Below are 27,981 nucleotides of genomic sequence, written 5' to 3' on the forward strand. Positions count from 1 at the left end.
GAGAAAGCGAGAGGACCAAAACTGCCACCCGACCACCTTCCCAGGCGAGAAAGAGAGAGAAATCCACAGAAAGAAAAACAATCCGGCCCATGCACCCCTCTTGCTCTTTTCCCCGCGCCGTATCTCTGTGCGCCTGTCGCCCGATCAGGCCACGCACGCCACGCACGCGGTGACGCCAGCCCGCCGCGCAGTTCTGGCTCCGGAGGGGGCGGGGCTTGGCGGGCTTGGGCGCCTCCCGCTCGGCGGCATTTCCGGGTCGGGCGGGCTCTAGCAGCAGCGTCGCCGTCAGCTGGAAGCCGCTCCTCCTCGCGCGCGGCGCCGCGGCTCGAGCAGAGTTGACTATATATGGTCAAAGCCAGGGGGAGAGGGCGAAAAGCTGCGCGGGCGGGCGGGCGCTTCCTGGTTCGTGCAGCTGGGAGGGGACGTCGCCGCCGCCGCTGCTGCGGGAGGGAATTTGCAGCGCTGCGAAGCGGATTGTGCGCCCCCCCTTGCCCGCCCCCCCCACACACACCTTGGCCCTTCTCGGATCCGAGGCAGCAGCAGCAGCGAGCCGGGGGAGGCGAAGATGCCACATGAGCTGAGTGAGTAGGCAGAGAGACCCCCCCCCGTCGCCGCCGCCGCCTGTGTGCAATGCCTGCAAGCGGCGCTGCTGCGGCTGCTGCTTCCTCCTTGTGAGGAGGAGGAGGGCGAGGAGCGGCGCCCATTTGCCCGCGCGGTGCCTGGGTTCGCCCTTTCTCCTGTCAGTCGGGGCCACGTTGCTGCAGCCTCCCCGGGCGGGAGGGGGGGTCGAGGGAGAGGAGGGGGGCATTTACCCCGCAGGAGGAGCCCCCTCCAGCCCCTCGCAGGCAAAGCGCCTTCGCAAGCAGCGACGGTGCCCAGGGCATTTTTCTCCTTGCAACATTCCCTTTGCAGTTGACCAAGTTAGGAGGCGGGGGGGTCTTTTCTCTGGTCGGGGAGTCTCTCCCCCCCCATCTCCTCCCCCCCCCCCCCAGTACAATTTCCCCACTTAGCATTCAGCAACAGGTCAAATAGCAAATGTATATCTGGAGTTGTTTGCGCTCTTGTTTCTTGCTGGCCTCCCGTTGTTAATAGGTGTGTCTTTTTCTCTCCCCCCCCCCCCATTTGTAGAAAAAGTGTTTGCCAGTCTCCCGCAGGTTGAGAGAGGCGTCTCCAAGATCATTGGGGGAGATCCAAAGGGCAATAACTTTCTGTATACGAATGGAAAATGTGTCATCATCCGCAACATTGATGTAATGTACCCACATTTTTACATTGATTCTTACTGATGGTTTTCTCTTTAAGCCTTAATGCATCTCCTTTGCTGTTCTATTGAGGTCAGGGATCTGTGACAATTTAGGAGGGCATTGGAGTGAAAGCAGAATGACTCACAGGAGCTGAGAATAACCAGAGAGATGTTGAGGCTGCATGTGGAAACGCCCTGAAATCTAACATGATAAAGGGCAGCATGTTTTAAATAAACAAGAAAGCTCTTAAAATACAAATAAAAGTGGAGTGGGGGGAAGAGATCAGTGGTATTATGAAGTATTTTTCAGTAAATATGGAAAGCTTATAGAATGTTGAATGTATGAAAACATCCTGTAGAAATTAAAGGGTATTTCTTTTCTCCTGTTGTGTTTTTCCTAATCTGGTGAACAGCATCACTCAAATCCAATGTGTCTCTTTGCTTCATGGGAATATCTGTGATTTGTATGAGAATATTTTCATATTTGGAACCTAATTAGTAGTCAAAAATCACTCCCTTTTTAAGTTATAGTCATGAGGTAGGACTATAGTTGCAAAATACTTTCTTTGCTTACTGTCTTAGGACAGGATTGTAGTAAACAGTTCTGGATACCTTAGAGCTATAATTAAAAGTAGAGCATTTGTGTTGTAGTACCTACAATGTGGAATTGTCTTTCAGAGCTTTTCACAGTCTACTGAGATCTATCTCATATATATTTATTGGCGCTTTGATACTTCTGTGTGACAGATCTTGAATATGGTGAACCAAACTTTTTAGTTTTGGTAACAAATGGGGAAATTCATCTTTCTCTCTTGTATCACTGAAAACAATGTAGCGATTTGTTACACTGGAGGTTTTAATGTGGTTTGGATTACTGGTACAGAACTCATGTGGGGAGTTGGACATGTGATTGCTTATATTTCCTGTTTTAGGAAAAACACTAGTCATGGGAGTCACTTTAATTTCAAATGTTGGCATCCACATTCTAGAAACTAGAAATACATTAGGCAAAACTTTTAAGATGTGGCCGTAAGAACATAAGGAGAGACCTACTGAGCCAGACCAAAGGCCGATCTAGTCTGGTGTGCTGTTTTGGTAGTCAGATGGATGCCCATGGGAGGCTGGTGGAACATGAGCACAGCAGCGCTCTTCCCAGTTGTTCCCCAGCAACAGGTGAAGTGTGGCATCAGACAAGACCCTGCAAACAGGAGGGCCGTGGTCCTGGTCATCAAAAATCTTGGCTCACTACAAAATCTGGTGGCGGGGAGGGGGAATTGTTGACCAGTTGAAACCACTGCCTAATAAACATGAGTGGCCAGACATATAACTTGGGCAGCAGATGTTTGTATTGTGCATAGATAGGAGCAGGAGGGCCTGGTTGTGACATAATTGAGACTACATGCCTGAGGATTCGTGGACCACAACCTCTCCAGAACATGGAGAATTTTATCTCTGTTATACTTTGCAACAGGTGGGTCTCCTGGCACAGCTAGGATGGCCGCTAGTGACACAGATGAGGATCATGCAGGAATAAGAGTTGTGTTATTGATTACATTTCACTTTTATTTTGTATGCTGCTTTTCTATGTTGCTATACACAAGGCGATTTACAGCAACAAAATATGCAACAAAGAACACACACCTTATAATAATGTGATCCAATACAAAAAGTCATAATAAAACATAACTCTAAAATAGAATGACTTACATCAAATAAAGTGATATTCAACAATCTATTAGAATATAATAGTACACAATAAAATTAACCCTCATCACAGCAAATAATAATTAAACAAATTCACTCTCAACAATTACAATAATTACTGAACTGTGGTCAATAAAAGTCAAGATGCATAAAATACCACAATACATACAAAACCACATAAAAGGATCAAATTGAGAAACAAAGACACAGAACTTATAAAACGGTTTTTTAAAAATCCCTGAACTCGTCTTCTGGGAGAGAAGCTGGGAGAGGCTACTTGCTCAGCTGGACTTGATTGAGGCTGGGGAAGGCGAGGCTCTTTCTCCCTTCTTTCCTCGCTGAGGAAGCTGACTTCTGCTAAATTATTTTAGAGTCTTTCTGTAGGTTTTCTTTTGGTGGGACTTTTCCAAACAACTTCCAGGCAGGAGCACTGTGGACTTTTGTTCTTTTAGTGAAGAACTTATTCGTTACTTAACCTATGATAGCTATCTGAGACAGAATGTGGAAGAAGAGGCATTCTGCCTAGAGTTGACTGCTAAGCCAGTATCTCTTCTTAAGCCAACAAATCCATAAAATGCTCCTTGCGTGCAACAAAGCCGTGTTTTAAGGTGCATCCTCTCTATTCTCCCATACCTTCTTTCCTTCTGACTTACTGTCAGGCCCTCCCTCCCACTTGAATTGATAGGCTGTTGCTGGATTTGGTCTAGAAGAGAAGCTGAATAGTTTCCTCATTGCTCATCTCTCAACTTCCCAGAATATGCTCAAAGGGCTTCACTGTGTGTTGGCAACTTGTCCCAGAAGCCTAGTGCAATGAAACCCATTGGCTTTGCTGGGGACGCTGTTTCTCAAAGCCACCTGGGTGCAGAAGACTAACTATAGAATGTGTTTCTTCCCCCTTTGTCTTTCACCTATGGCTGCCAACAGAAGCTACAAGCCTGTCCTACTACTCATAGTTTACCTGGATTTGTAATGTTGGTTTACTCTTCTTGACGCGCCCGTCTGGCTTTTCCCTCTGGTCTCTTTGACTTCTTCCCAATGAAACCCTTTTAAATTTTGCAGCCTGAGTGTGTTTGTGGTGTGCTCAAGTGATTAGGTTCCTCTCGCATACCTAGGTTACTTTGTAATGCAAGACACAGACGTGTCTTTGGGTCTTCAAGGAAAGGATGCTCCTTCACCCTGAGGAGCTCACTGGCTTGTATGCTGTGACCCGTTGCTCCTAGCCAGGGCCAGCAGACGGGCACCTCCTGAGCATGCATATGTCAAAGGGCACAGAAGAAAAACATTCAGGAAATCTTAGAATGTTGAGTCATTCAACTAACAGAAAGTGACAGATTATAAACTACCATAAGCAAGTTTTCAGCTTGATAACCATCAAGCTCCTCATTCTGTCGTCTCATCCACAATCGGCAATTCAGATGTTTCTGTGCACCCCATTAAAGTTCTAAAAGAGTACTAGAAAGCTCCATGAGGGCAACTGTAACACTGGATTTCCCAGTTGCATGAATATTTTACTTCTGTTGCCTCCTCTGCCTGCACTAAGTTACAGAGCCAGTCTCTGGCTGTTGCAGGTATCTCTGGTTTCAGTCTTCCAGAAGAATAGACTGTGAATTGGAGGACTCCATAGCAGGATGTGTGTTTTAGGATTCAGCTAATCTTTTTTTCTTTTCATAAGAATCCTAACTATTGCTTTCAGAGAGTTCCTGGTATCTTAACTGGTTTCGGTGACTTTTAAAGTGGGATTCTCTTGCATGTGCTTGTGTGCTGCCTCTTGCTCAAAGAGCAGCTATGTGCTACAGAAAGAGGACATTATTGTAGCCTTAATACTAGCCTTCAAATAAGGTGTTGACTTAAACAACAAAGAAGATATTTGACTTCTTAGAAGTCTTGACCTAATCAGTAATATTTTCTTTTTCTCCTTCTGGAAACAGCAGCTATGGTAGGATAGGATAGGTGGCAATTTTGCTAGGGTATTTGTTTGTAGTCCTTCATGGTCAGTTGGTGTTTCTTATGAAAGCTCACGGGTAGATGGTTTTAAGATGTGGAGATCTCATGAATGTTTTGAATCCATTGGCTCCCCTTCCCGCTTCTAAGGAGAGGTGGTCAGAGGCAAAGGGGAGTGGGAGAAGAAGTCGTTCGACAAGTCTGAGGCAGAGAGGGGGATCCTGGTTCAGATCATCGCCCTTAAGGTAAAGGTAAAGGTACCCCTGCCCGTACGGGCCAGTCTTGCCAGACTCTAGGGTTGTGCGCCCATCTCACTCAAGAGGCCGGGGGCCAGCACTGTCCGGAGACACTTCCGGGTCACGTGGCCAGCGTGACGAAGCTGCTCTGGCAAGCCAGAGCCGCACACGGAAACGCCGTTTACCTTCCCGCTAGTAAGCGGTCCCTATTTATCTACTTGCACCCGGGGGTGCTTTCGAACTGCTAGGTTGGCAGGCGCTGGGACCGAGCAACAGGAGCGCACCCCGCCGCGGGGATTCGAACCGCCGACCTTTCGATCGGCAAGCCCTAGGCGCTGAGGCTTTTACCCACAGCGCCACCCGCGTCCCTAATCATCGCCCTTAGCGATGCTCAAAAAATGACTTGTGTTGGACTTAGGAGATTTTGTACCACATGTGAGAAGAGGACAGCGAAAACTTCCACTGTGACTTCAGAAAAAGCTACAGCTGCACATTAATCTATTGTTCTAACCATTAATTCAACTCTACGGTTCTTTGATTCTATAAGTAAGCCAGATTCTAAAACCATGGTTTGAGCCTGGTTTGTTTGAAAGGTAAACTGCTGCCCCTTCCCCACAAAAAAACTTATCTGGAAGCTTTAAGCATCCTTCCCTCAAGTGTGGAGCGCTGGGTGCAGGATTTCTTCTCTGCTTTACATCTGCATCTGAACTAGGTCTGAGTAGATGATGACTAACCAAGGTTGGAAGTGCATGCATCCAATAGCAGAGGCAGCAGTCAAATGCCGAGCTCCTCTCCCCGCCCATGCTGCATTTCAGAGTTTCTTTACTTCTGAATCCAGACAAATTGTGGTTAGTTTAGAATTGTAAGCATTGGAAAGAGCCCCCAGGGTCATCTAGCCCAGCCCCCTGTAATACAGGAATCTCAGCTAAAGCATCCATGACAGGTGGCCATCCAACCTCTGCTTAAAAACCTCCAGGGATGGAGAGTCCACAATCTCCCAAGGGAGTCCATTGCACTGCTGGACAGCTCTTACTGTTAGAAAGTCTTTCCTGATGTTTAGTCAGAATCTCATTTCTTTTAACTTGAAGCCATTGGTTCAAGTCCTACCCTCCAGAGCAGGAAGAAAACAAGCATGCTTTTGTGCAGGTGGTTCTTCTTGCCTAAATGTCCCTATTGAAATTCATTTTGTTTGGGCCCAGTTCTCCAATCTGATAAGTTCATCTTGAGTCACAATTCTGTCTTCCGTGGCTTCTTCTTTGGCGACCACTCGTAGCCAAGTAAGAGTGTCTTCCATGAACACGATCTTAGTGGTGTGTCCGTAATTGACTGTGGAGGCCAATTCTGGATCCACAAGTCCTTCCACAGTGGGGACATTGGTTTCCAGGTGGGAGTTGATGATGGTGAGGTTTGCCAAACATGCCCTCCTCTTAACAAGTTTCTCCCTTTTGTCCTGAGTTCGACTGTCTTCAAAGTCCATGACACCTTTTATAATGACTTCAACTGGAGCACTCATAGGCTAGTGTTTCCCAATTATTGGTGTTTATACTACATTTTTTTAGATTTGCCTTGAGAGAGTCTTTAAACCTCTTTTGTTGACCACCAGCATAACGCTTTCCATTTTTAAGTTTGGAATAGAGTAGTTGCTTTGGAAGACGATAATCAGGCATCCAAACAAGTGGATGTTGAAGAATGATTGCTTCGACACTGGTGATCTTTGCTTCTTCCAGTACACTGACTGTCTTCCCAGGTGATATGTAAAAATTTTTGGAGACACCGTTAATGGAATCTTTTGAGGAGTTGGAGATTTTATAAGTAGTCTGTGCTTCACAAGCAAAACAGTAAGGTTGGTAGTACAATAGTTTACAAAGGTAAACAAGCATTTTGGTTTCCCTGTGAATGTCCCAGTCCTCAAACACTCTGCACTCTCGCAGAGCTCAGGCAATGCTGGACTTCGGCATCAGTGATGGCCCTTGTGGAAAGATAACTGCCCAGCTAGGAGAAGTGATCAACAGTTTCCAACGTTACACCATTGAGTTTGATTTGTGGTGCTGCAGAGAGGTTTTGTGCTTGTTGGTGCAGCACTTTGGTTTTTTGGATGTTGAGCGATAGGCCTAGCTCTCTGTAAGCTTCTGCGAAGAATATGTGGCATTAGCTACCCCTCCCTGTTTGGTTTCCTCTGCTACATTGATGAGCTTCCCCTCAATTCCTCCATCCAAGTCAGCCATGCTGTCTGGGTTCAATGTGAGTTGGAAGTCCAACAGTATCTGAAGTAGCCACCACTGCTGTAGAGAAACAAGTCAACTTGGCAAGTTGTAGCTATGACCGTGACTTGTTTCCCTTAACCATGTCCCCATGTTCTTTCTTAGGCTCCTCTCCACTTTTCCCCCGAGGCTGCCTGCCCCTTTCTCCTTGGACATTAACGCTTCCTGTGGGTGAACTATTTATTTTATTGATTTACAACCTGCTTTTATGAAGATCTTCCCAAAGCAGTTTACAGAATGCAGACAAATATAATTTAAAACAAATAAAGCATGTCATGAGAATATTACAGTCAGCACAGAAATAACACAATAACCTAGCATAAGTTTAAACAAAACAAAACCCAGATCACAACATCATTTCTACAGCTCAATGTATAATTAACCACTCAAGGCTGCAGCAAAGAAGTGGGCCATCAAGACCAGGGCTTTTTTCAGCCAGAACTTGCTGAAACTCAGTTCCAGCACCTCTCAGGTGGGTGCCATTGCTGTTATAAGAGAACAAGTTCATGGTGAGTTCTGGCACCTCTTTTCTATGACAATAGCACTGATCAAGACCCATTTGAAAAGTACTGTATCGAGTCATGGGGCTTGTCTGATATTGCATGGAATTGAATCCAGAAATGTTTTAATATTTTGGCAGCCTGAGCTTTGGGTTGGTGTGATCTGGTGCCTAAATCAAATGCATTCATTTGATTTGAAAATGACAGTAGACTTGTCACTGTGCGTCATCAAAACAAAAAATTGGCCCCTCTTGCCTCAGCAAATCTTTCTCTTTCTAAAGGGTGGTATATAAGTCTAATAAATAAAATAAGATAATTGTTCCATACAGAAATGTAAAGCATCATTATTTGAAATTGATAATGGTGGCAGACAATATATTATAACAATAGAACTTGGGTATCTTTGTTATATAGCTAGCAAGCTGTGTGTGCATGGACTGGGCAGATTGCGTTCAATTTCCATGCGTGGACCTTGAGGAATACTCAGCACTGTGCAGCCGATTCATTGGAATTCTGACTCCGTTTCCTCATATTAAAAACAAAAGGAACATGAAGATGTTGGTGACAACAACTGTGCTTTAGAGATGTGATTCCTGCTGAGACTGCTTTTCTGCCTGTAGTTCTGTCAGTTCTTACAATGCTAGGCATTATTAATAAATTTGATTAGAAAACGTATTTCTATAAAGCAGTTTTAGCTGTGCCAACTCCTGCATTTCGGGGGTTGGACTAGATGACCCTGGGGGTCCCTTCCAACTCTACAATTTCATGATTCTGTACTTTGCACCTGTTGAAGATTCATATGTGCCTGGTACTGGGCTGGCCCACCCATGAGGCAAGGTGAGGCAGCTGCCTCAGGCAGCAGGAATGACCAGGGTAGCAGATCCCAATGTCAATATTTCTCCCTCCTCACCCCTTCTTTCCTTCCGCCTTTTTGGGGTCCATCTCAGGTGCCAAATATTTTTGGCCGACTTCAGCCTCACATGCTGGGCAGTGGGCTTGCTTTACGTCTGCAGAAAGCAGCCAGATGCTGCCCCCAGTCCAGACAAGAGTATTGGGACTGTGCTTGTAATTGCTTCCTTCCTTTGTAATGGCTACTTGCAATACATCTGTGAAATATCATAATTTTTATAAATTGGGAAATTGCTCTTTCCTGTGGCGGGGGGCTATGTTTAATTTCAGCACAGCGGGTCAGTAGTTTCCTTGCTTTTCTCTCTCCTGTAGTTGAGACTTAAAAAAAATAATCAATGCCTGCCTCAATTTTTAAATCAGAGGTTTAAAATACCTTTGGCCTTCCAAATGATGTTGGATTTCAACTCTCATCATCCCTGATCATTGGCCAGTCTGGCTGGGCCTCTTGGGAGCTGCATCCACACAGCATCTAGAGGTCCACAGCTTAGCCACCTGTGTTTAAAAACAATTTCTGAGGAGGCTTGGTGGATGGGAGACCCTGTCAAACAGTATCCTCTCAATTGTGAATGATTTGATAAATCTGGGCTGTTTTGGAAGACTTGGGTGTTTGAACTTCAGTCATAGATTCCTGAACCACAATACACAGTTGGCAGCTCTCATTGCTGAGATTGTGACTGTTGTTTGGCTTCAGTGACGTGGGTCTTCTCGAAGACTTTGAAAAGGGAAGTATGACGAAACCATGCACTTCTGAAACTGGAAAATGTTCTTCGGAAAAGCACAGCAGTGGAAAATTCTCTGGAAAATTTCCACCCCATATCACTGGCTAGTCAGTCAAATTTTCTGTGACACAGGTGGCAATATTGGAACCTTCCTTCCTCTATTTGAGCTCCTAGGCTGCATTTGTGTCTGTGCTGCCCGGTGCATGTTCCCTGTTCTCCATTTCTTCAGCATACTAATTCCATATTTGGAGCCTAGGCATGCTGCAGAGTTTGGACAAAGGCCACTGTGCCGTCTGGTGTAGCGAGGGGCCAGAGAGAGCAGTCACAATTTGTCGCTGCATGTAGCAAATGTTTCTTGCACAAGGCTTATGCTTCCTTCTAGGAAGGCAGAAGGGGTGTCAACACTGTGACATTGGCTTAACCAATTTGCAATCCTGTTTCATTAAGCGGGAGAGTAGTTATTCAGAAGCACCGGCGTTGGTACTGCGCTCTCAGACCTGTCAGTCCAACATTTAATCTCTGTAAGGCACTGAGACTGTAGCCTTGACCAAGAAACTCAAAGTCAAAAAAACATTGTCCTGATAATCTTGTTAGATCTTGACGCATCCCCTAGTACCATTAATCGTGAGGTGTTGGGGCTGTGTTCCAGTAATCTGGCTTCTGATTGGAAGGGAGTTCCCAGAGCTGAAAATGGAGGCTTGCCAGTTGTTCTTTTGGACCGACCTCTGGGCTTCTGCTGAAGTCCATCTTGTTTCAACCCTTCTCTCAACATGGTAGTGGCAGATATTTTTTCTGACTTCTCTATCAGTTGAGAGGGACTAGGAGCAGCAGATGGGAAGCTTCCTTGAATACTTACTTGAAAATATAACTCTCTTATAGAATCCAGCGATTGCTGACATCTACACTGAACATGCTCATCAAGTTGTTGTTGCCAAGTATGCTCCCAGCGGCTTCTACATTGCATCTGGAGGTATGGTATTCTACTAGTATCCGTGTCTGCATGGTGCAATCTTGCTGTTACCAATTTTACTCCACATGGGGTCCATTTATAATCTGTGGTGGAAATCCTGTGCCATTTTGGGTCATAGATTTCAGTGGGCTGAAGTGTGCCTACCTCAATATTGGCTTGTGGTCTACAACATTGCTTAATTATTGTCATTGAATGCGCCTCTCTTAAGAGGGTACTATGAGACTGAGGCATGAATCTGGAAGTCTCTGGTTTGAATTGTGAGTCTGCCACAAACTCATCAGATAGTTGTAGGCAGGCCACAGCACCCACCTGCAATCTGCAATATTGGGATAGTGATACATAGCTGTCTTACAAGATTGATACAGTATAAGGATTTCAAGAAGAGAATGTATTTCAAGTCCTTTGAACACTCTATAAAGCAGGCATGGCCCAACTTGGCCCTCCAGCTGTTTTGGGGCTACAGCTGCCATCATCCCTAGCTAACAGGACCAGTGATCAAGGATGAAAGGAGTTGTAGTCCCAAAACAGCTGGAGGGCCAAGTTTGGCCACCACTGCTCTAAAGTAACACATAAATGTTTGCGTCTTGAAATGGTTATGCACTTGTTTCCAGATAGAACTTGTTTGTTTTGAGCCTAAAACTGAGGTCACTTTTCAAAAGCTACAGCAGTTTTCCATTTTCCGCCATGAATATGAGTTTTGAACCTTGCAAAGTGTTTTTGCATATAGTATCAGGAATTCTTCTCCTTGCCCCATCTATTTTCCCAGGAGTGCAGTACTCTCAGCTGTTCTGCTTCAGATATTGTGAATATAGCCATAGCTGTGCTGGGCACACTCAGCATTAAAAATGGATTCTGTGAGTGCTATAAATTATGCAAATTAAGCAGCTGGTCATGGGGGAGGGACAGGGCACCCAAGCTCCACCTCCTACAAGTTAGAGTTGTTGCTTGCTCCCCTTGGCTTGTAAGCCAGTGCTGCCAACATAACCTTTTAAGTCTCATATTCCCAACCACAGTGGCTAGAAGTTTGCTTTTATGGAAAGGCCAACTTTCAAAAGAGAACATGGTTCACACATTTTGCAGTTGTGTAGAATCACAGAACACACAATACCCAGGATTTAGTTAATTTTAAATTCAATACACGGGGGACGTAATTTCAAGAGATGTGGTCTCTTGCACTTCTTAATACTAGCTTGCTCTTTACTTGATCTGCATCTTAACTCTCTCTAGACCTAAATTTGAGGCTTAGTTAATAATAACCCTGTGCATGGTGATTTTCAGTGGAAAGCAAAAGTAGATGAATCCCTGTGCTGAAGGCACTTTCAGTCTAAATTCTCAGAAAAATAACTCGAGGATGAAGCAAGCTTTTTTTGGGGGGGGGGTGCATTTTCCATGTTGTCAAAGATAGATGCACACTAAAACTGTATGAGTGTTTAGAAGCATGTGAACATGGTAAGAAAGCTTTGACCTGGCCTAGTTCCCATCAGCAATATTTGACTTTGTATTATCACAGACTTTAATCAGTGATACATGGTTTCTTATGAATTCCTTTGAAGTCCAAACCGAAGTAGCATTTTTCCAAAAATAGTATATTGGTTTTTACTGAGTGTCGTCTGAATAAGCACAATCCTATGGACCAACAGACATTGAGAATAGAAAGTGTGATTTTGCCCAAACTCCATACATTTCACAACTTCCGGTAGGACAACTGTATCAAGAAGAGGAATTGGCTTCCAGCAATGATCTCCAGCCTACACTGATGTCACTGGAAGTCACACTAGCAGTTAAAGGCCCTGCTTTCCAACAGTATTGAGAGCATGAAGAGTTTGACTCCTCTTATTCCTGACAAGTGCAAATGCCTTGGCTGGTTATGCTATTGTGAGATGCCTTTGAACATGGCTGTACATACAGAATTTTGTTGTTTGCTCTCTTTCCACAGTTAACACCATGCTCAAGGCAGCTTACAACATGAAAAAATGTAAAATTACAAACTTAAGTAGTCATAAACAAAAATATATATCAAAAAGTACACGACACAAAGTTGAGCCATTTCAACATAAATTGTTAAGAAGATCTAAAAATAAAGATACAAAAATTAATATCAACAACAGCAACAAAAGCCCTCTAAAAACAATACAGTGGTACCTCGCAAGACGAATGCCTCGCAAGACGGAAAACTCGCAAGACAAAAGGGTTTTTTGTTTTTTGAGCTGCTTCGCAAGACAATTTTCCCTATGGGCTTGCTTCGCAAGACGGAAACGTCTTGCAAGTTTGTTTCCTTTTTCTTAACACCGTTAATACAGTTGCGACTTGACTTCGAGGAGCAACTCATAGCACACGGTGTGGTAGCTTTTTTGAGGTTTTTGAAGACTTTGGTGATTTTTGAAGCTTTTCCAAAACTTTTCCGAAATCGTGCTTCGCAAGATGAAAAAATCGCAAGACGACAAAACTCGCAGAACGAATTTCGTCTTGCAAGGCACCACTGTACTCCAGTCCAAGAGTCTGTTCTGCAGCCTCGGCTTTTGTAGCTGGAGTCAGTCCAGGCCCTGCCTTCCCAGGCCAGGTGGGAAAAGGCCTGCAAGGCAGGGATCGGGTTTTCCAGGACTCTCAGCCAAGGTCTAAACAAGATTTAAACATTGCTGTAGCATGCAAGACTTCATACATGTGCACCTCCACTCCATTGGAGGGAGGAGGATTGTGTCAATTCTTCTGGGATTCTGTCTTGGCTTACTGGCATTTGCAACCCCATTTTCTAACTTAAACCTCAAATCAGAAGATTTGGCTATTTTAAATGTGGAGGTTATTCTTGAATAGTATGAATTTGTGCAACCAGTGATTAATGGGAAAGACAATATCTTGGTAGATCCTGTTCTTTTCAGGCACTGCTGCCTTTCTCTACTGAGCTCCAAACCGTGAGAGAGATAGAAATGACTCTTATTTATTGAGTATTCTTTCAAGCTCCCTGGAGAGCTTGGAGACCACCTCCTTATTAGACTTCAAGATGCTGCCTGCACAGGGATATGGAAATGAGAACCTTGGTTTCACAAACAAGTGCCGTGGCCTCCATTTTAGCAGACAGCTCTTGCATAGACCAGGAAACCCAAGGAGGAGGTTAAGCAAGCTACTGTCAAAACAAGAAAAATACTGTGTTGAATCACAGTGGCTCTTCTGGATTTTTTGCAGAGGCCTTTGGACAATCAAGCATATTTTGGTTACTCGGTGCATGATTTTAGAAATAATAGTCCCAATAAGATTTTGAAAGGGGACTTTAGAAATGAAGAAATGCATGCATGCCTTATGAAGAATGCAAACACAAATGAACGCTTCTTAAAAAATAGAGGTAAAAAGCAATTGAAAATTAGATAATACAGCTTAGCATCTTGATTCGGGTATAAAGATATAAGTCAGGTATGAAGATGGAGGGTTGGATGGGTTGGAATTTATCTTGTCCTTTTGTGTAAGGGAGGGGCTGAGATTCAGTGGAGGCTCCCGCAGAAGGTGAGGAAGGAAAGATAATTCTTGCCAAGCTCTTCCTGCAGTCAAGTTTTCAGGAGAAGGTATAGAAAATCTCCTCCTAGGCAAAACCAGGAGCAGTGGTGTGCACCTAAGCCCTGCCTGAGTGTCCCTAGGTGTGCAGGCTGCTTTTCAGATCTTTGTGCAATAAGTGCAAAGGTCTGAAGAGGATTTTAAAGTCTCCCTGTAATCCCCTAATAAGTCGGGGTCCCCACTCACAGAGAGGCCTCTAAGTGGTTCAGTCGAACATGCTTAAATCCTCTTAAGGCTTTCTGTGCTAATCACATGCCAGGAAGTGTTGCAGGCAAGACTTCTGCCGGTGTCCCTGCCACATCCTTGGTTTTGCTTATTGCATGTTCAGGCAAATGTAGTCAGCACTGCACACAATCAAACACCTGCAGTTTCTCCACAAAACATTTATAATAGTCGCCACGTCATTGTCACTGTGGTTTGCAGAAAGAGTTTAGCATTCCCAACATGCACACTGGCAAGTTCTCGCACGCCTGAAGATTTGAACGTGGCAAAGTGATGGCCGTGCGGCAACTAGGTCTTGCTGGAATGGTGACTTTATGTGTATTGCTGTGCTGTGACAGATATTTCCGGGAAGCTAAGGATTTGGGATACAACGCAGAAGGAACATCTATTGAAGTATGAATACCAGCCATTTGCAGGAAAAATAAAAGACATTGCATGGACAGAAGATAGCAAGAGGCTTGCTGCTGTCGGGGAAGGAAGGGAAAAGTGAGTAGAGAATCAAAAGTATTAATTTTGCACATTCCTGCAGGAGAACTTGGCTTATTCTTGTGTTTTAATTTCCAGATTCACAGTTGATAGCTGATCATTTAACAGCTAGAGATCTTTTAATAGCTCACATTCTTGGAAACCCTTTCCACAAGGAAGCCAGAGGGTTTTAAAATGGCATTGAGCAGCAGTAGCAAGAGTTTTACACGTGTAGTGGTCCAAGAGTTATAGTCTTGGACACAGTAAAGGATCCCTCAGTCCAAGGAAACCTGCATTCAAGCACATCCTACTGAAAGTGCTTCTTAAAATTATTCTCCAAAGCCCTGGAATACAGCACTGGAAGGGAAGGGTTGGCATCAGAGCTGCTTAAAAGGTACAAGCACCATTGCCTCCTCTTTTTAAGCTCAGCCTGATCCTTAAAGAGCATTTAAGATTATTAACATTGATAATCTTGATGGAGAATGGCCAGTTTCTAGAGCTTCTCCCTGGAATGAAAGGCTGCTGCTGCTGCCGCCGCAGACATCTCAAGGCACAGAACAAAACAGAGTGTCAGTTTTATAGAAATAAATGCACCTCAGCCCACACTTCAGCAAAGCTCCAGCCAACCACTGCTTCAGAGATCTTTCACCTTCATGGTTGCAGTTCTGCCGCAGAGTAGTCTGAGGTGAATGTATTTACACTGCGCTTCATCCCATGCCTTGAGATGGCATAAAACCTCTTTCTTCCCTTCAGTGGAGCCTCACAATGTAATGCAAATAATAACACCTTGGAGATCCCGGGCCTCTAGGCTGGCCTTGACCAGGGCCAGGGCCTTTTTGGCCGTGGCCCCGATCTGGTGGAATGCTCTGCCACAAGAGACCAGGGCCCTGCGGGATTTGACATCTTTCCACAGGGCCTGCAAGATGGAGTTGTTCCGCCTGGCCTTTGGCCATGGCTCAGCCTGACTCCCCTTTTATTTTTGTATAAGAACTAACATGAAAGAGGCCTCCCAGCATTCTCACAGGCCCATATAAGATCAGCGTAAACAGTTGGGCCGATGACCACTTACTGTTCCCAACCCTAACCCTGCAGAAAGCCATCTAATTAGACTTGTAGTTTGATTTTGACCTGTTTTTAGGAGGTAATTCAATTATTGTTTGATTTTATACCAGTGTTATATATCTAATGTTAGCCTCCCTGAGCCCAACTTCAGCCGGGGAGGGCGGGATATAAATAAAAGTTTATTATATCTTTTTCCTAAGAATATTTGTATGGCACTTCGAGTTCACGCATAACTAGAACAGCAGTTCTTACAGTCGGTATAGATGCAGAAAACTCACTGAAAATAAGGCCCATTACTGCTTATTTGGCAAGTACAGTCATACCTTGATTCTTGGACAGAATCCGTTCTGGAAGTCAGTTCGACTTCTGAAAACGTTCGGAAACCAAAGTGCAGGTTCCGATTATCTGCAGGAGCTTCCTGCACTCAATCGGAAGCTGTCGGACGTTCAGCTTCCAAAAATAGTTTGCAAACTGGAACAGTCACTTCCGGGTTTATGGCGTTCGGGAGCTAAAACATTTGAGAACTAAGCTGTTCAAAAACCAAGGTACGACTATAAATAAAACTCTTGCCAGTTCAGCTCTTGTATGACATGGCTTGTGTGTTCAAATGATAGGAACAGTCTCTGTAATTCAAAATAGCTTCAGATGACTGATGCATATTATATTTTTGTTATTTCAGTTGTTACAATTGTGTTTTAATTATTGGTATATTTCATTTTACCTTATGTGCACTGCTCTGCATGAGGGAAGGGAGTATATAAATAAAAATACTACAGTGTGTTGCTCCTTTATCTATCAGTACATGAAGCAAGTGCCCTGTTTCGTTACATTATTTGTTTATGCATAATGGGCAAAGGATTTGAATGCCATAGGGAACGAAGCTAAAACTGCACAAGATTAACTGGGCGGTCTAATTTCTGTTGTCTAAATCCACTCAACATGGTGGCTGTGCTCAATACGTTAAGTCCTATATATAGTCCTCATTCTATGTGACTTGATTTGTTTCTTCTTACTAGATTTGGGGCTGTGTTTCTGTGGGATACCGGCTCTTCAGTAGGCGAGATCACCGGCCACAACAAAGTGATCAATAGTGTGGATATCAAACAGACCAGGCCATACCGCCTCGTGACTGGCAGTGATGACAATTGTGCTGCTTTCTTTGAAGGACCACCGTTCAAATTCAAGTTTACAATAAGTGTGAGTTGTCATTCTTTGCCACCTGTGTGCCGTCTGTCTTTGAGATCCAGCTCTCTCCCCGTTCCTGCACAAGCAGAGAGCAGCCTCTTCCTCTTCCTCTTTCCCTTCCTCTTTCTCTTTCTCTTGTGTTTCGGGGAAGAGGCAGGATTGCATTTCAGTGGCAGCCCTTTGCACTTCATGGTGGTGTTGGAAAGTGGGAGCTTAAAATCCTCATGTGCAAGCATAAGATCACCCTTGCTATCATGGAGCCAGCACAGTATTTTTCAGAATTACAGCAGGTCTAAAGTCTTGGGACTCTAGAGCTTTCTCTGCAATTAAAGCAGGATTGCTTATCTGCCCAGGGAGAATGTTAAAGATTTTAATAGCTGCAAGCAGTTGTCTTTGCAGTGCAGGCTAACTAGTGCACAGACCATAGCAGATTGCATTCTTACTTACACCTTCCTTAGCCCCTTCGCCTGTTATTTGCATGAAGGGGTTTCCACCAGTCAAGGGCAGTGGAGGCACACAGCTTCCCCTCATGGGTCCCAAGGAAGCCTATCCACCTAGTGAGCTATGAATATAGGCTTTCCTTCTCCAGACCACCATAATTTGTAGGCATCAGGGAAGGGTCTGGGGAAAAGCTGTGCAGCCCACTGCCCCTTGACCACATGAGCCCCCCTTCAAACAGGCAAGGTGTCTGTTGCTACTTACATTTTTTTTCATGCATGGACAGTGGCTGAAGTAATCTCTTGGAGACACACCCAGAGAAGGGCCACTTGTTGACTTAGGGCAGTGATGGCCAAACTTGGCCCTCCAGCTGTTTTGGGACTACAGTTCCCATCACCCCTGACCACTGGTCCTGTTAGCTAGGGATGATGGGAGTTGTAGTTCCAAAACAGCTGGAGGGCCAAGTTTGGCCATCACTGACTTAGGGTCTTTGTTGCCTCATGTCAGCAGAGGGGTTCTAAGTGCTTAAAGCAAGCACTTCGAATTGGGCTTGGGAACATGTGCAGTTGTACTGAGACTGCTGTTACACAGTACTTGAAGTAGGAAGGCTTTGAGCTGCTTGCACAACCCACAGCAGGCTAATGGTGGAGACCAACGAGCAGCACAAAATCAACTGGAGTAATCCTTTTGGGAATTGATGTCCTTTTATATATATGTTTCTCCTATAGGATCACAGCCGGTTTGTTAACTGTGTGAGATTTTCTCCAGATGGAAATAGATTTGCTACAGCCAGTGCAGATGGCCAGGTAAAATCGAGCCATTTCTTACCTTTGGGGGGCGGGGCAGATATGCCTCTAGCTAAATGGAGGATCTGCTTTGAGTGTCAAAGGTCCCAGGATCAGTCCCTGGCATCTCCAGTTAAAGATCTCGCCTTGGAACACCAGGAACCCAGGAGTGTCATTGCTGGTCATAAGAGATAATGTGGATCCGGATGGACCAGTGGCCTGGTTCTTCACAAGATACTTTTCCTCTGGAGCTAGCACAGCAGTAACCGTGCCAGTATTTGTGGCACGTTAGGTTCTAAGCAAAAAGGGGTTGCCTCTCAGGAACTGGTGTTCCAGAATCAATGCTGGAGAAGGCAACAGAGGAAGGAGAGGGTGAATAAGGCAAAAATTAAGATTGGCCTCAAAGTCAGACAAGTATAAAAGTATTGGCCCAAAGGGGGGCAAAATCTATAGTATAGTAGTAGTAATAATAATAATTAATAATTTATTATTTGTACCCCGCCCATCTGGTTGGGTTTCCCCAGCCACTCTGGGCGGCTTCCAACAAAGATACATTCAAACGTCACACATTAAAAGCTTCCCTGAACAGGGCTGCCTTCAGATGTCTTCTAAATGTCAGGTAGTTGTGTATCTCTTTGACATCTGATGGGAGGGCGTTCCACAGGGCGGGTGCCACCACCGAGAAGGCCCTCTGCCTGGTTCCCTGTAGCTTTGCTTCTTGCAGTGAGGGAATCACCAGAAGGCCCTCGGTGCTGGACCTCAGTGTCCGGACAGAACGATGGGGGTGGAGATGCTCCTTCAAGTATGCTGGGCCGAGGCCGTTTAGGGCTTTAAAGGTCAGCACCAACAGTATAGGGCAATAAAATTATAAGGTCAACCAAGATGTCACAAAATAGTGTGCAGACTTTTGACTACCAGCCTAAGAGTTGTGGAGATGAAAGATGGGGGAAAGTAAAATGTGGATTGGTGTTCAAGCCATGGAATCTGCCTCAGGTGGGATGCTGGAGGAGGTAGCAGACGCTCTGTTAAATGCTATGTAGGTTTCAGATTACAACCGTTGGAAGAAAGAGCACACAATGGGTGAACCTTCATATTGGAGAGCATTAAAAAAAAATTCTCAAATATGGAGGGTCAGCCATCTTAGGTTCCTTTTGGGACTTGATTATAATGCAAACTACTTCCTGAAGGTAAAGAAGCAAGCATGACATTGATTGCCTTAACCCAGAGGCAACGCCAAGCATAGTATTTTCCTATATTTCAGATGTTTGGATCCTTTGGTAACTGCGTTTCATTAAACACGTTCCATTGCTTTCTGATGTCCGGAGTACACTGTTTGATTTTGATACTTAAATATCTGCCTACTTTAAAGAAACTGCTGGTGTTTCAATATGTGGGGGGGGGGGGGGTAAGTATGTTAAACTGCTGCCAAAAAACCCAAACCCACTTAACTGATACTTTGTCTCATTTTCGGTTTCGAAAAGATATATATTTACGATGGCAAAACTGGAGAGAAAGTTGGTGCGCTAGGAGGAAATAAGGCACATGATGGAGGCATTTATGCAGTAAGTATATTGGGGGTTCCTCCTCTCTCTCTCTGGCCAGACTCTTAGGTTATGTTGATTTCCACAGGCATTACTTGGATCTGCCTTTCTTGCAACAGCACGACTCGTGTCTGGCTCCACTGCAGCTAAGGCTGCCTCTTATGCTTGGGCAAGTGTGACAGAGTTGCTCAGTCCCTTATCAGGCATGAAGGAGTTTCTTAATTGAAAACCCCAAGAGGTGTTATGCCAACATTCACTTTCTTTTTTGGGGTTAAAGCTTGAACCCCCAGCCATGCCAAGAGCAATGGGCGTTCTTGGCAATGGTGCTGCTGGAGGATGCAGCTGGGTTCAGGGCCAGCAAAATGCTGTGAGTAGCTGTACAAGGTCTGATTCCTGGGCAGTCCCTCTAGATTTTAATGCAGGCTTGTTAAAAAATTGTTTTCCAGTTTTAGTCTGTGGTATTTCATTGACTTGAGTTAGATGGACGGCTTAAAAGCCTCTTGATCGATAAAAGTTGTCCCAAGTAATCAGGGAGGCAGATTTGTCTCTTCAAAAAAAGATACAAGTACTTTGAAAAACCAAGGGCAGAGGAAGCCACCTTTGAACAGAGATTCTGCCTTCTTTCCCCAAGGAGGGGGTGTCTGAGATGATGCAGCACTATGTGGGGTTGTTGTTTTTTAAGTAACAGACATTCTGAAAGCGATGCTTTTCATTGTAAGATTTCTTTGGGATGCTTGTGGAATCTTCTTCTGATTGAATAATTCACGAAATGCTTTTGCATTCAGCTTTGCATTCCAGAATGGACTCAATTCATTTCTGATTCTTTGTTTCTCCCAGAGCTGTATTTACAGAATTAAAAATAAGCTGTAATCATTACAGGAATAGCTTTTTAAAAATACATATTCATAATCCTTCCTCCAGAGCACAATAATAGATTGTGCTAGAAGGAATAATAATAATAATAATAATAATAATAATAATAATAATAATAATAATAATAATAATAATATCAGTTATTTCCTCTTGAAGTTCTTCTTTAGCAAATACCCATTCTGCTAGAGTACAATTGAAAGCAAAATAATAAACATTAAAATAAATGGAACAGTCTCATATTGGCGAGTCAGCTTGTCTGCATGACGTCTTCAAACTCGCCATCTGGGGAAATGTGCATGGAAACAAATATAGGCTATCTCTGGTATTTAGGGCGAGCCTATACCTCTAAATCCCTTTGTTTCCTTCCAACAGATTAGTTGGAGTCCAGATGGCAATCGCCTACTTTCTGCTTCTGGAGACAAGACAGCTAAGATCTGGGATGTTGGTGCTAATAGCGTTGTGAATACCTTTAACATGGGATCAAATGTTTTGGATCAGCAGCTGGGTTGTCTGTGGCAAAAGGGGCACTTGTTGACTGTCTCCCTTTCTGGCTACATCAACTATCTGGATGAGAACAATCCGGATAAGCCCCTTCGTGTCATCAAGGTCTGTGGAATCATTGAGCCGGCTCTTTCGAGTTTCCTAATTATGCACTGCTAGCATTATCCGTCTGTTTCCAACAGAAATGAGTTTGGTTGTGAAGACCCATTTAACAGAAAGGCTGCTTGAGCTACATTGTGGGTGCTCTTGTTCGGTTGGCTACACTGTTTTGCAGTAGTAGTAACTGGAATAATAGTATTTTATTATTTATTATTCGCACCCCACCCATCTGATTGGGTGCCCCAGCCACTCTGGGTGGCAAACGAGAAGTGACTTTACTTAATCCAAACCAGCCAGTTCTGAACAATATGTTCAGTGCTTGCCAGGTGGGAGGATTCCTGGTTAAATCAGAACAGAATCAACACTTGTAAGATCTCTTAGTTTGGGGAAAATGTGGTCTAAGTGCAGTAAGACAATTGCCTCTAAATACGGGGGGGGGGGGCATTTCAGGTGATAGCTGGCTGTGCCTCTGCTTCTGAATGCCAAGCCTAAACAGCAGTCCGCCTCCCCCCCCCCCCCCGCCTACCCAACTTGCCACAAGGACAACCCTCTTTTTAAAACTGATGGAAAGTCCTGTTGCAGTCACATCTCATGGGCGTATATTGTTTCAAGGGAAGGGAAAGCCCCTTGGAGTTGGCATGCAGAACAACATCCCAGTGTATGTCTGCCTGACACCCCACCATTCTTGGCCACCTGAAAATAGCCGTTAATCTTAAATGGCTCTGTCCCTCTCCTATCCCTCCCCTTTCATATTAGACTGCTTACATCATTCCACCTCTCTCTCCCCTTTGTAGCCTTTGGCACAGCCTTAGCCTCTCTTGTGCATAGAAACTAAACCAAAATATTTGTAGCTGAAGAGGGTGCATAGTCTTCCTTCCCTTCCTTCTGTTGTCTACTTTCCCCCACATCATAATTTGCAATGTAAGCTTTTCGGGACCTGTAACATATAATAGGATAATACTTGCCTTGTGTTGTTGTTTTTAATAGACTATTTTAAGGATAATACAATGGCTTGGGACCAATTCCTCTTCTTCCCCCTGCTCCAGAAGCGCATATCATAGGGTTGGTGGGCTTGTCAACTTTTCCTTTTGTCTATTATCAGAGTAGTTTGAGGTTAGGCGAAGCTTTCCGGGGGGGGGGGTTTCTTCCCAAAATCTGTGCAAAGAAGCCCAGATTTGGGCAGGAAGAAACAAGTGCGCACAACGTGCTGTGAGTAACTTGAGCTTCTGTCTGTGTAAGTGGAAGACTTTGTGTTAATTATGTGTGCTTTCTTTCAGGGTCACAGTAAATCAATACAATGTCTTACGGTGCATAAAAATGGGGGGAAATCCTATATCTACTCTGGAAGCCATGATGGGCATATTAATATCCTTTGAGCAACCAAGCAATGTTTTTTTGCAGATGAAAACTCCCTAGTGCTCTGCTGCTATATATGGCTGTCTTTTTTCCCTTTCTCGTAATATTTGCTACTCACTGAAGCATTCTTGGCATGCAGGGTTGTATTAGAGCACAGTTCTCATTTGAACTGCTAAATGAAAGCCTTAAACATCTCGCCCACTGAGGCTGCTGTTTTCAGTATAAGTGTCAGTGCAATTCTTTGATTTGGTTGGCGTTTTGAACAAAAACTGCCCCACACAAAGATGGCACTGAATTTCACATTGCCTTTTTTGTGCCATCACCCAAGATACTGTGCTGGCTAGTTTCAGCGAGGCATCTTCAGAAAGTTCTACAGCAGGGTTGCGTGCAAGTTGCAACTGGGAAGAATTCTCTGTTTCTTTGCAAGCCATGCGGTTTAGTGACATGAGTCCTGTCCTAAGCATAGCACAACTTAGGAATTGAGTCGGTTTGATTGTTCCTTGCAATAAATGTTGGGTGTCATGCTCATCCTGAAGAAAATTTCCTTAATATTTTGCTCACATTATTGGGATTCTGAGACAGGAGAAAATGACAGCTTTTCTGGGAAAGGACACACAAACCAGGTTTCACGAATGGCTGTGGATGAGTCGGAGCAGCTGGTCAGCTGCAGCATGGATGATACCGTGCGGTACACCAGTCTGAGCAAAAAAGACACCAGGTAACGTGTGTGTCAACCTCCACACAAATAATTTACTGTTAGCGTAACACAAAATGACCGTGCCAAAGTTTCGGGCCATCTAATTCTGCTGTGTTAAAGCACTATATCAGAAAACCAGATATCACAAGGAACTTTGGTTGTTCTTTCTGCAACCAACATTATCCATGGTCAGCACTAAAAAAAAAGCACCAGTTTTACACTGCTGAGCAGATGGGATTGATAATGCGCAATGGACAGTTGTGTTTCTCATCTTATATAGCAAGTTAAAATATCAATGCAATGTAGGAAAACAAATATGAAGTGTCTGAGAATAAAACATTCTCCACCAAATGTGTAAGAAAAATGTAAGCTGCCGCTCAAAAGATGTGGGATGTGCAAAATGTTCTTGGTTGCCCTTTAATGTGCTCTAAGTACCAAATGCTAGTTCATATTTTTTAATTGGTGAAGTATATTGCACCTTGACTACTACAGCTTTCCGTTGTCCCACCTTGGTCCCTTTACATCTACCCTGCTGCCCAAATTGCCCATCTTCCTGATAACAAAGTACCACTCCTTAAATCCCCATGCTTCGTATCTACTCTCAGATCCTTTGGTTCTATTCTTGCCAGTGACTTCAGCTCCTTCAGCTAAGGAAAAAATTCTCTCCTTTTTCCCTTTCCCTTTCCAGTGGCCAGGATGTTATTAAAATGGATGTTCAGCCCAAATGCATTGCAGTTGGACCTGGTGGGTACGCAGTGGTGATATGCATTGGAGAGGTGCGTATCAGGAAAAATGGACTGTATTGTAATGCAATATAGGACTGTCATCCTAACCCCACTTACCTGGGAGTAAGACCCATTGACTTCCATAGGACTTACTTCCGAGTAGATGTGGTTTGGATTGCATAATAAGTTTCTTAACCATAATGCACACTTTAAAACTTGTTTTGAAAGTGTAGCAGGTTATTTCTACCTGGATTTCTCATGGTGCTCTTTAAAGTGATATTTGGTAACTGGTTTGTAGTGCTTAGATGCAGAAGCATTACTAGGTACTGGAAAGAGTCAGAGCACAGGCTGATGACATTATTACTGAGGCGGGGGTGGGTGGAGTTTATGCTATTTTACACTGGTATAAATGCAAGCCAACTTTTTTTCCTTTTTTGAGGGGTGAACAAACTCTTGCTGCTGGGCTTACTCTGCCGTGGCAGCACACACAGAAACACACACTCCCTGCCACACCCATTGAGCTCTTACATTTGCCTCTAGGCAAATTAAGGTTGTGGGTGGCTGTGTCTCATTGGCACTGTGGTTGCAGTGTGTTAACAGGGGCTGCAGGAATCGAGAGAAACATTGGCTGGCTTCACAGTTTTCCCACATTGTGATTTTTGCATATTGCGCATGCAGATACACACACACACATCATGCGTCACGATATAGTGCCAGGTCAAAAATTATGAAACCGATATAACGATATGGAGTATGAAATATCTGTATATCGCCCAGCCCTATAAGGCAGCAATGAGCAATGCTGCCCATTTGCAAGTGTCTCTCTCACTGCTCTGGACATGTGAAGGGGTCCTTTGGACCGAGGAGGGAAGCCTCCTGTAGCATGTAGTGGAACATCATTTTCTAGGCAGTACCTCAGTGTGATGTGCATACTCCTTGGATTACAGATCGTTCTGATGAAGGACAAGAAGAAGTGCTTTGCAATTGATAACCCTGGCTTTGAACCAGAAGTGGTAGCAGTTCACCCTGGAGGAGGCATGGCAGCCGTCGGAGGAACAGTAAGGGTTTTATTTTCCTCTTTTAAGGTAGCCTTTTCTGCTCATTAAGCACTTGGCAGCTCCCACAGCATGGCAACACTTGTGGAAACATTTTCAGTATAGTAATTTCAGATGCTCTCTTAGCTTCAGCTCTAATTATCCCGTAAATTGCTTCCATTTGCCCTTCTCTTTCTCTCCAATAAATGTGCTGTTCCTATACCTTAATAACGGATGCAAAAGCAGCAGTTGGGTGTGAACTGTTTCTGGTGCAAGACTTGAGAGAGGTTTCTCACCCAGGGCAGTAAAAGATCTGAAAGCCAGCAAGGCCTTTCTGGGCACTCTGAGGAGAGCTTGACTCTTGCGCATATTTTAACTTCCAGGATGGAAAAGTGTATCTGTATGCAATCCAGGGGACTTCTTTAAAAAAAGAGGAAAAGATGCTGGAAGCGAAAGGTCCTGTGACTGACTTGGCGTATTCTCATGATGGTGCCTTTCTGGCAGTGACCGATGCAAGCAAGGCGGTCACTGTGTTTAGCGTTGCCGATGACTATGCGGTAAGCAGGACTTATTTCTGTTTTTTGTACACTGTATTGTTTTATTTCTATGGCCGATGGCTGACGCAAATAAAGATTCCATCATTCATTCAGTGTAGAAACCTTGCACATAGATCAAATATCCCTCATGAGCAGGTTTGTTTAGTTATAAAAATGCTGTTGAAGCAAGGCTTAACAGTGTGTGGGGTCTTGCAAATACAAATGGAAAACAACTTAGTAAGTGGCAGTGGAAGAACTGAGTGCTGTCCTAATTAATTTATATTATTAAAGCCTCTCTTGGAATCTGTTGCCCCTCTTTAGATTGAATTTGAATTTATTCAGTAGTTCTTGCATTGGGTTTTATTACAGTTTCTGTGCAATTAGAACATTTCGGCTTTGGCCCAGCCGCTTCATCAGCTCTGGATCTACTTGTACTTGCCCTCCGCTCTTCCCCAGTAGCATGTTGGACACCTTCCGACCTGAGGGGCTCATCTTCCAGCGTCATAACTTTTATATGCCTGTTGTCAATTTTTTTTACCAATGGTTAATTCATTTTTAGGATTAAAAATCAGTGATTGTCTTACTTTCACTTTCTCAATAGGAGCATAATATTTTCTATGGACACCATGCGAAGATTGTTTGTATTGCCTGGTCACCAGATAACGAGCACTTTGCTTCTGGAGGAATGGATATGATGGTTTATGTTTGGACAGTGAGTGACCCAGAGACTCGAGTTAAAATACAAGGTAACAGCCTTCAACAGCCTTCTCATTACGGAGAAATCTAAGGTGCTGTGTTCATAGTTCATTGCATTCTTGGAATAACAAAAGTTGGGGAATAGTGTTTTTGAGGGAAATCACGGGGCTAAAATTATCCTGAAGGATGAAGACTTGTAAACAGATTTTTCAACATCAAGGCCACAATTCTGCCTGATACAGAGCAGCTGCTGTTAAGCCCTTAGTGTTGCCACTTCTTCCCCTGTCATGTGTGGTGCCAACTCCTTCCAGCGGCTCTTGCCTGTGTGTCGGGGTCTCCCAACTGAAGTGAAGTCATGCATAGGGGCTGAGTGAGGGGATTGTGCAGGTTGGTGTGGCTGGAAGATGTGGTCTAGAAGAGCCTTGAATAGAAATTAAAGACCTGACCAGTGCGTTGCCATCACACTGCACACAACAATGGCGCAGGGGCCGCAGGTGAGCAAACATCAAGGGTGCTGGGAGGGGAGGGGAGAGGGGAGTTCATGCACAAGCCCTGGTATGAAAGGTACGTTCCTGCTAAACTTTTTAAGAGCGAATTTGGAAAGAGGTTGATTGCATCAATTTACATTTTCTGTTGCTTCTGTCAGATGCCCACAGATTACACCATGTAAGCAGCTTGGCGTGGCTGGACGAACATACCTTGGTAACAACATCTCACGATGCATCTGTCAAAGAGTGGTCCATTTCCTACAAATAAAATGCCTTCAATCAGGAGAAGCTCATCAGGGACTAGAACTACTGGAGTGGAATATAGCATTTCTCTTCCTTAAAAATACACAAATCTGTCACGACCTCCAGGGTCCTATAGCATATTCTCATATCTTTGCAGAGGATGTTTGTATCTGTAATTAAATGACCTTTGAAAAGCTTTAGTCGGTAATGCTTTGCACTTGAGAAGCACTTAAATTATGTCTGGAGCTTGCAAAATCTTTTGTGTGCTGAACATTCCAGGGTCTGCAACCCAGCAGGTCGGCATAAAAGAGTTTAAATTGATTTGGTTCCTTAATTTTTAATATCTGTCACACACACATACTTGCACATGGTATTGTACAGCATGAGAGTATTCTCATTTTTTTCTAACTGCAGAACATTTCTGTACTAACAGTCATAGTAAAGAATGCTAGTTGTGATCCAAAAATAAATTGTGGTGTGCAGCTACTGTATATTGGCTTGTCTGTAATGCACCAAATTGTTTCCTCAGATTTCCTTCACCAGATAACAAAGTGGGGTACGTCCATAATAAACCTTTTCTGTATTTCCTGTCCAGATTTGTAGTTATTTTTAAGATGGAAATGTGGGGTTTTGATGTATTTTGCCATTCTTTTAGTAATTAAAGTTTACAGATAAACGTCAAAGGCATTTTTTTCGGATATACCTTTGTTACCTTTTTGAACAAATGAGAATACTTGATCATGGTTTGTTGTTTGGAAATGAATGCTTCTAGATCTGCTTTAAATATACCTTCTTTCCTAAGGAGAAATATGTCTATGTAAGAACATTTGCAGTAATTATGAAAATGCCTTTTTCAGTACAGGAATTAAAGTAAAGTAAAGCAATTACTGTGAGTTGAACTGATCATTACAACAAACAGCAATCTCTAACACTGTAGAAACAGAAATATTTCTTCTGAAGAGACCTTTCTCCCAATAAAGAACTTCTGTATGTTTTATCTCCTGCTTAA

The 27,981-nt window shown here is 43.9% G+C and overlaps 1 protein-coding gene across 1 annotated transcript; it reads left to right on the forward strand.

Annotated features, from left to right (window-relative positions):
• The first annotated feature begins 383 nt into the window (after nt 1–383).
• Nucleotides 384–27,981, forward strand: WDR1 (WD repeat domain 1). The gene is made up of 15 exons (XM_028743794.2): nt 384–581; nt 1,129–1,250; nt 10,393–10,483; nt 14,587–14,734; nt 16,792–16,972; nt 18,127–18,204; nt 19,665–19,745; nt 20,970–21,203; nt 22,475–22,562; nt 23,115–23,271; nt 23,939–24,026; nt 24,923–25,033; nt 25,393–25,566; nt 26,147–26,291; nt 26,888–27,981. Exons 1-15 carry the CDS (start codon nt 566–568, stop codon nt 26,995–26,997), a joined length of 1,824 nt encoding a protein of 607 aa, XP_028599627.2. The 5' UTR covers nt 384–565; the 3' UTR covers nt 26,998–27,981.

The sequence above is a fragment of the Podarcis muralis genome, chromosome 9 (assembly GCF_964188315.1).
Source record: "Podarcis muralis chromosome 9, rPodMur119.hap1.1, whole genome shotgun sequence".
Lineage (NCBI taxonomy): Eukaryota > Metazoa > Chordata > Lepidosauria > Squamata > Lacertidae > Podarcis > Podarcis muralis.

Coding starts and splice junctions, on each gene's coding strand:
- WDR1 (XM_028743794.2), top strand. Junction 10,484..14,586: donor CTTCTACATTGCATCTGGAG/GTATGGTATTCT, acceptor GTGCTGTGACAG/ATATTTCCGGGAAGCTAAGG. Junction 18,205..19,664: donor CAGCCAGTGCAGATGGCCAG/GTAAAATCGAGC, acceptor GGTTTCGAAAAG/ATATATATTTACGATGGCAA.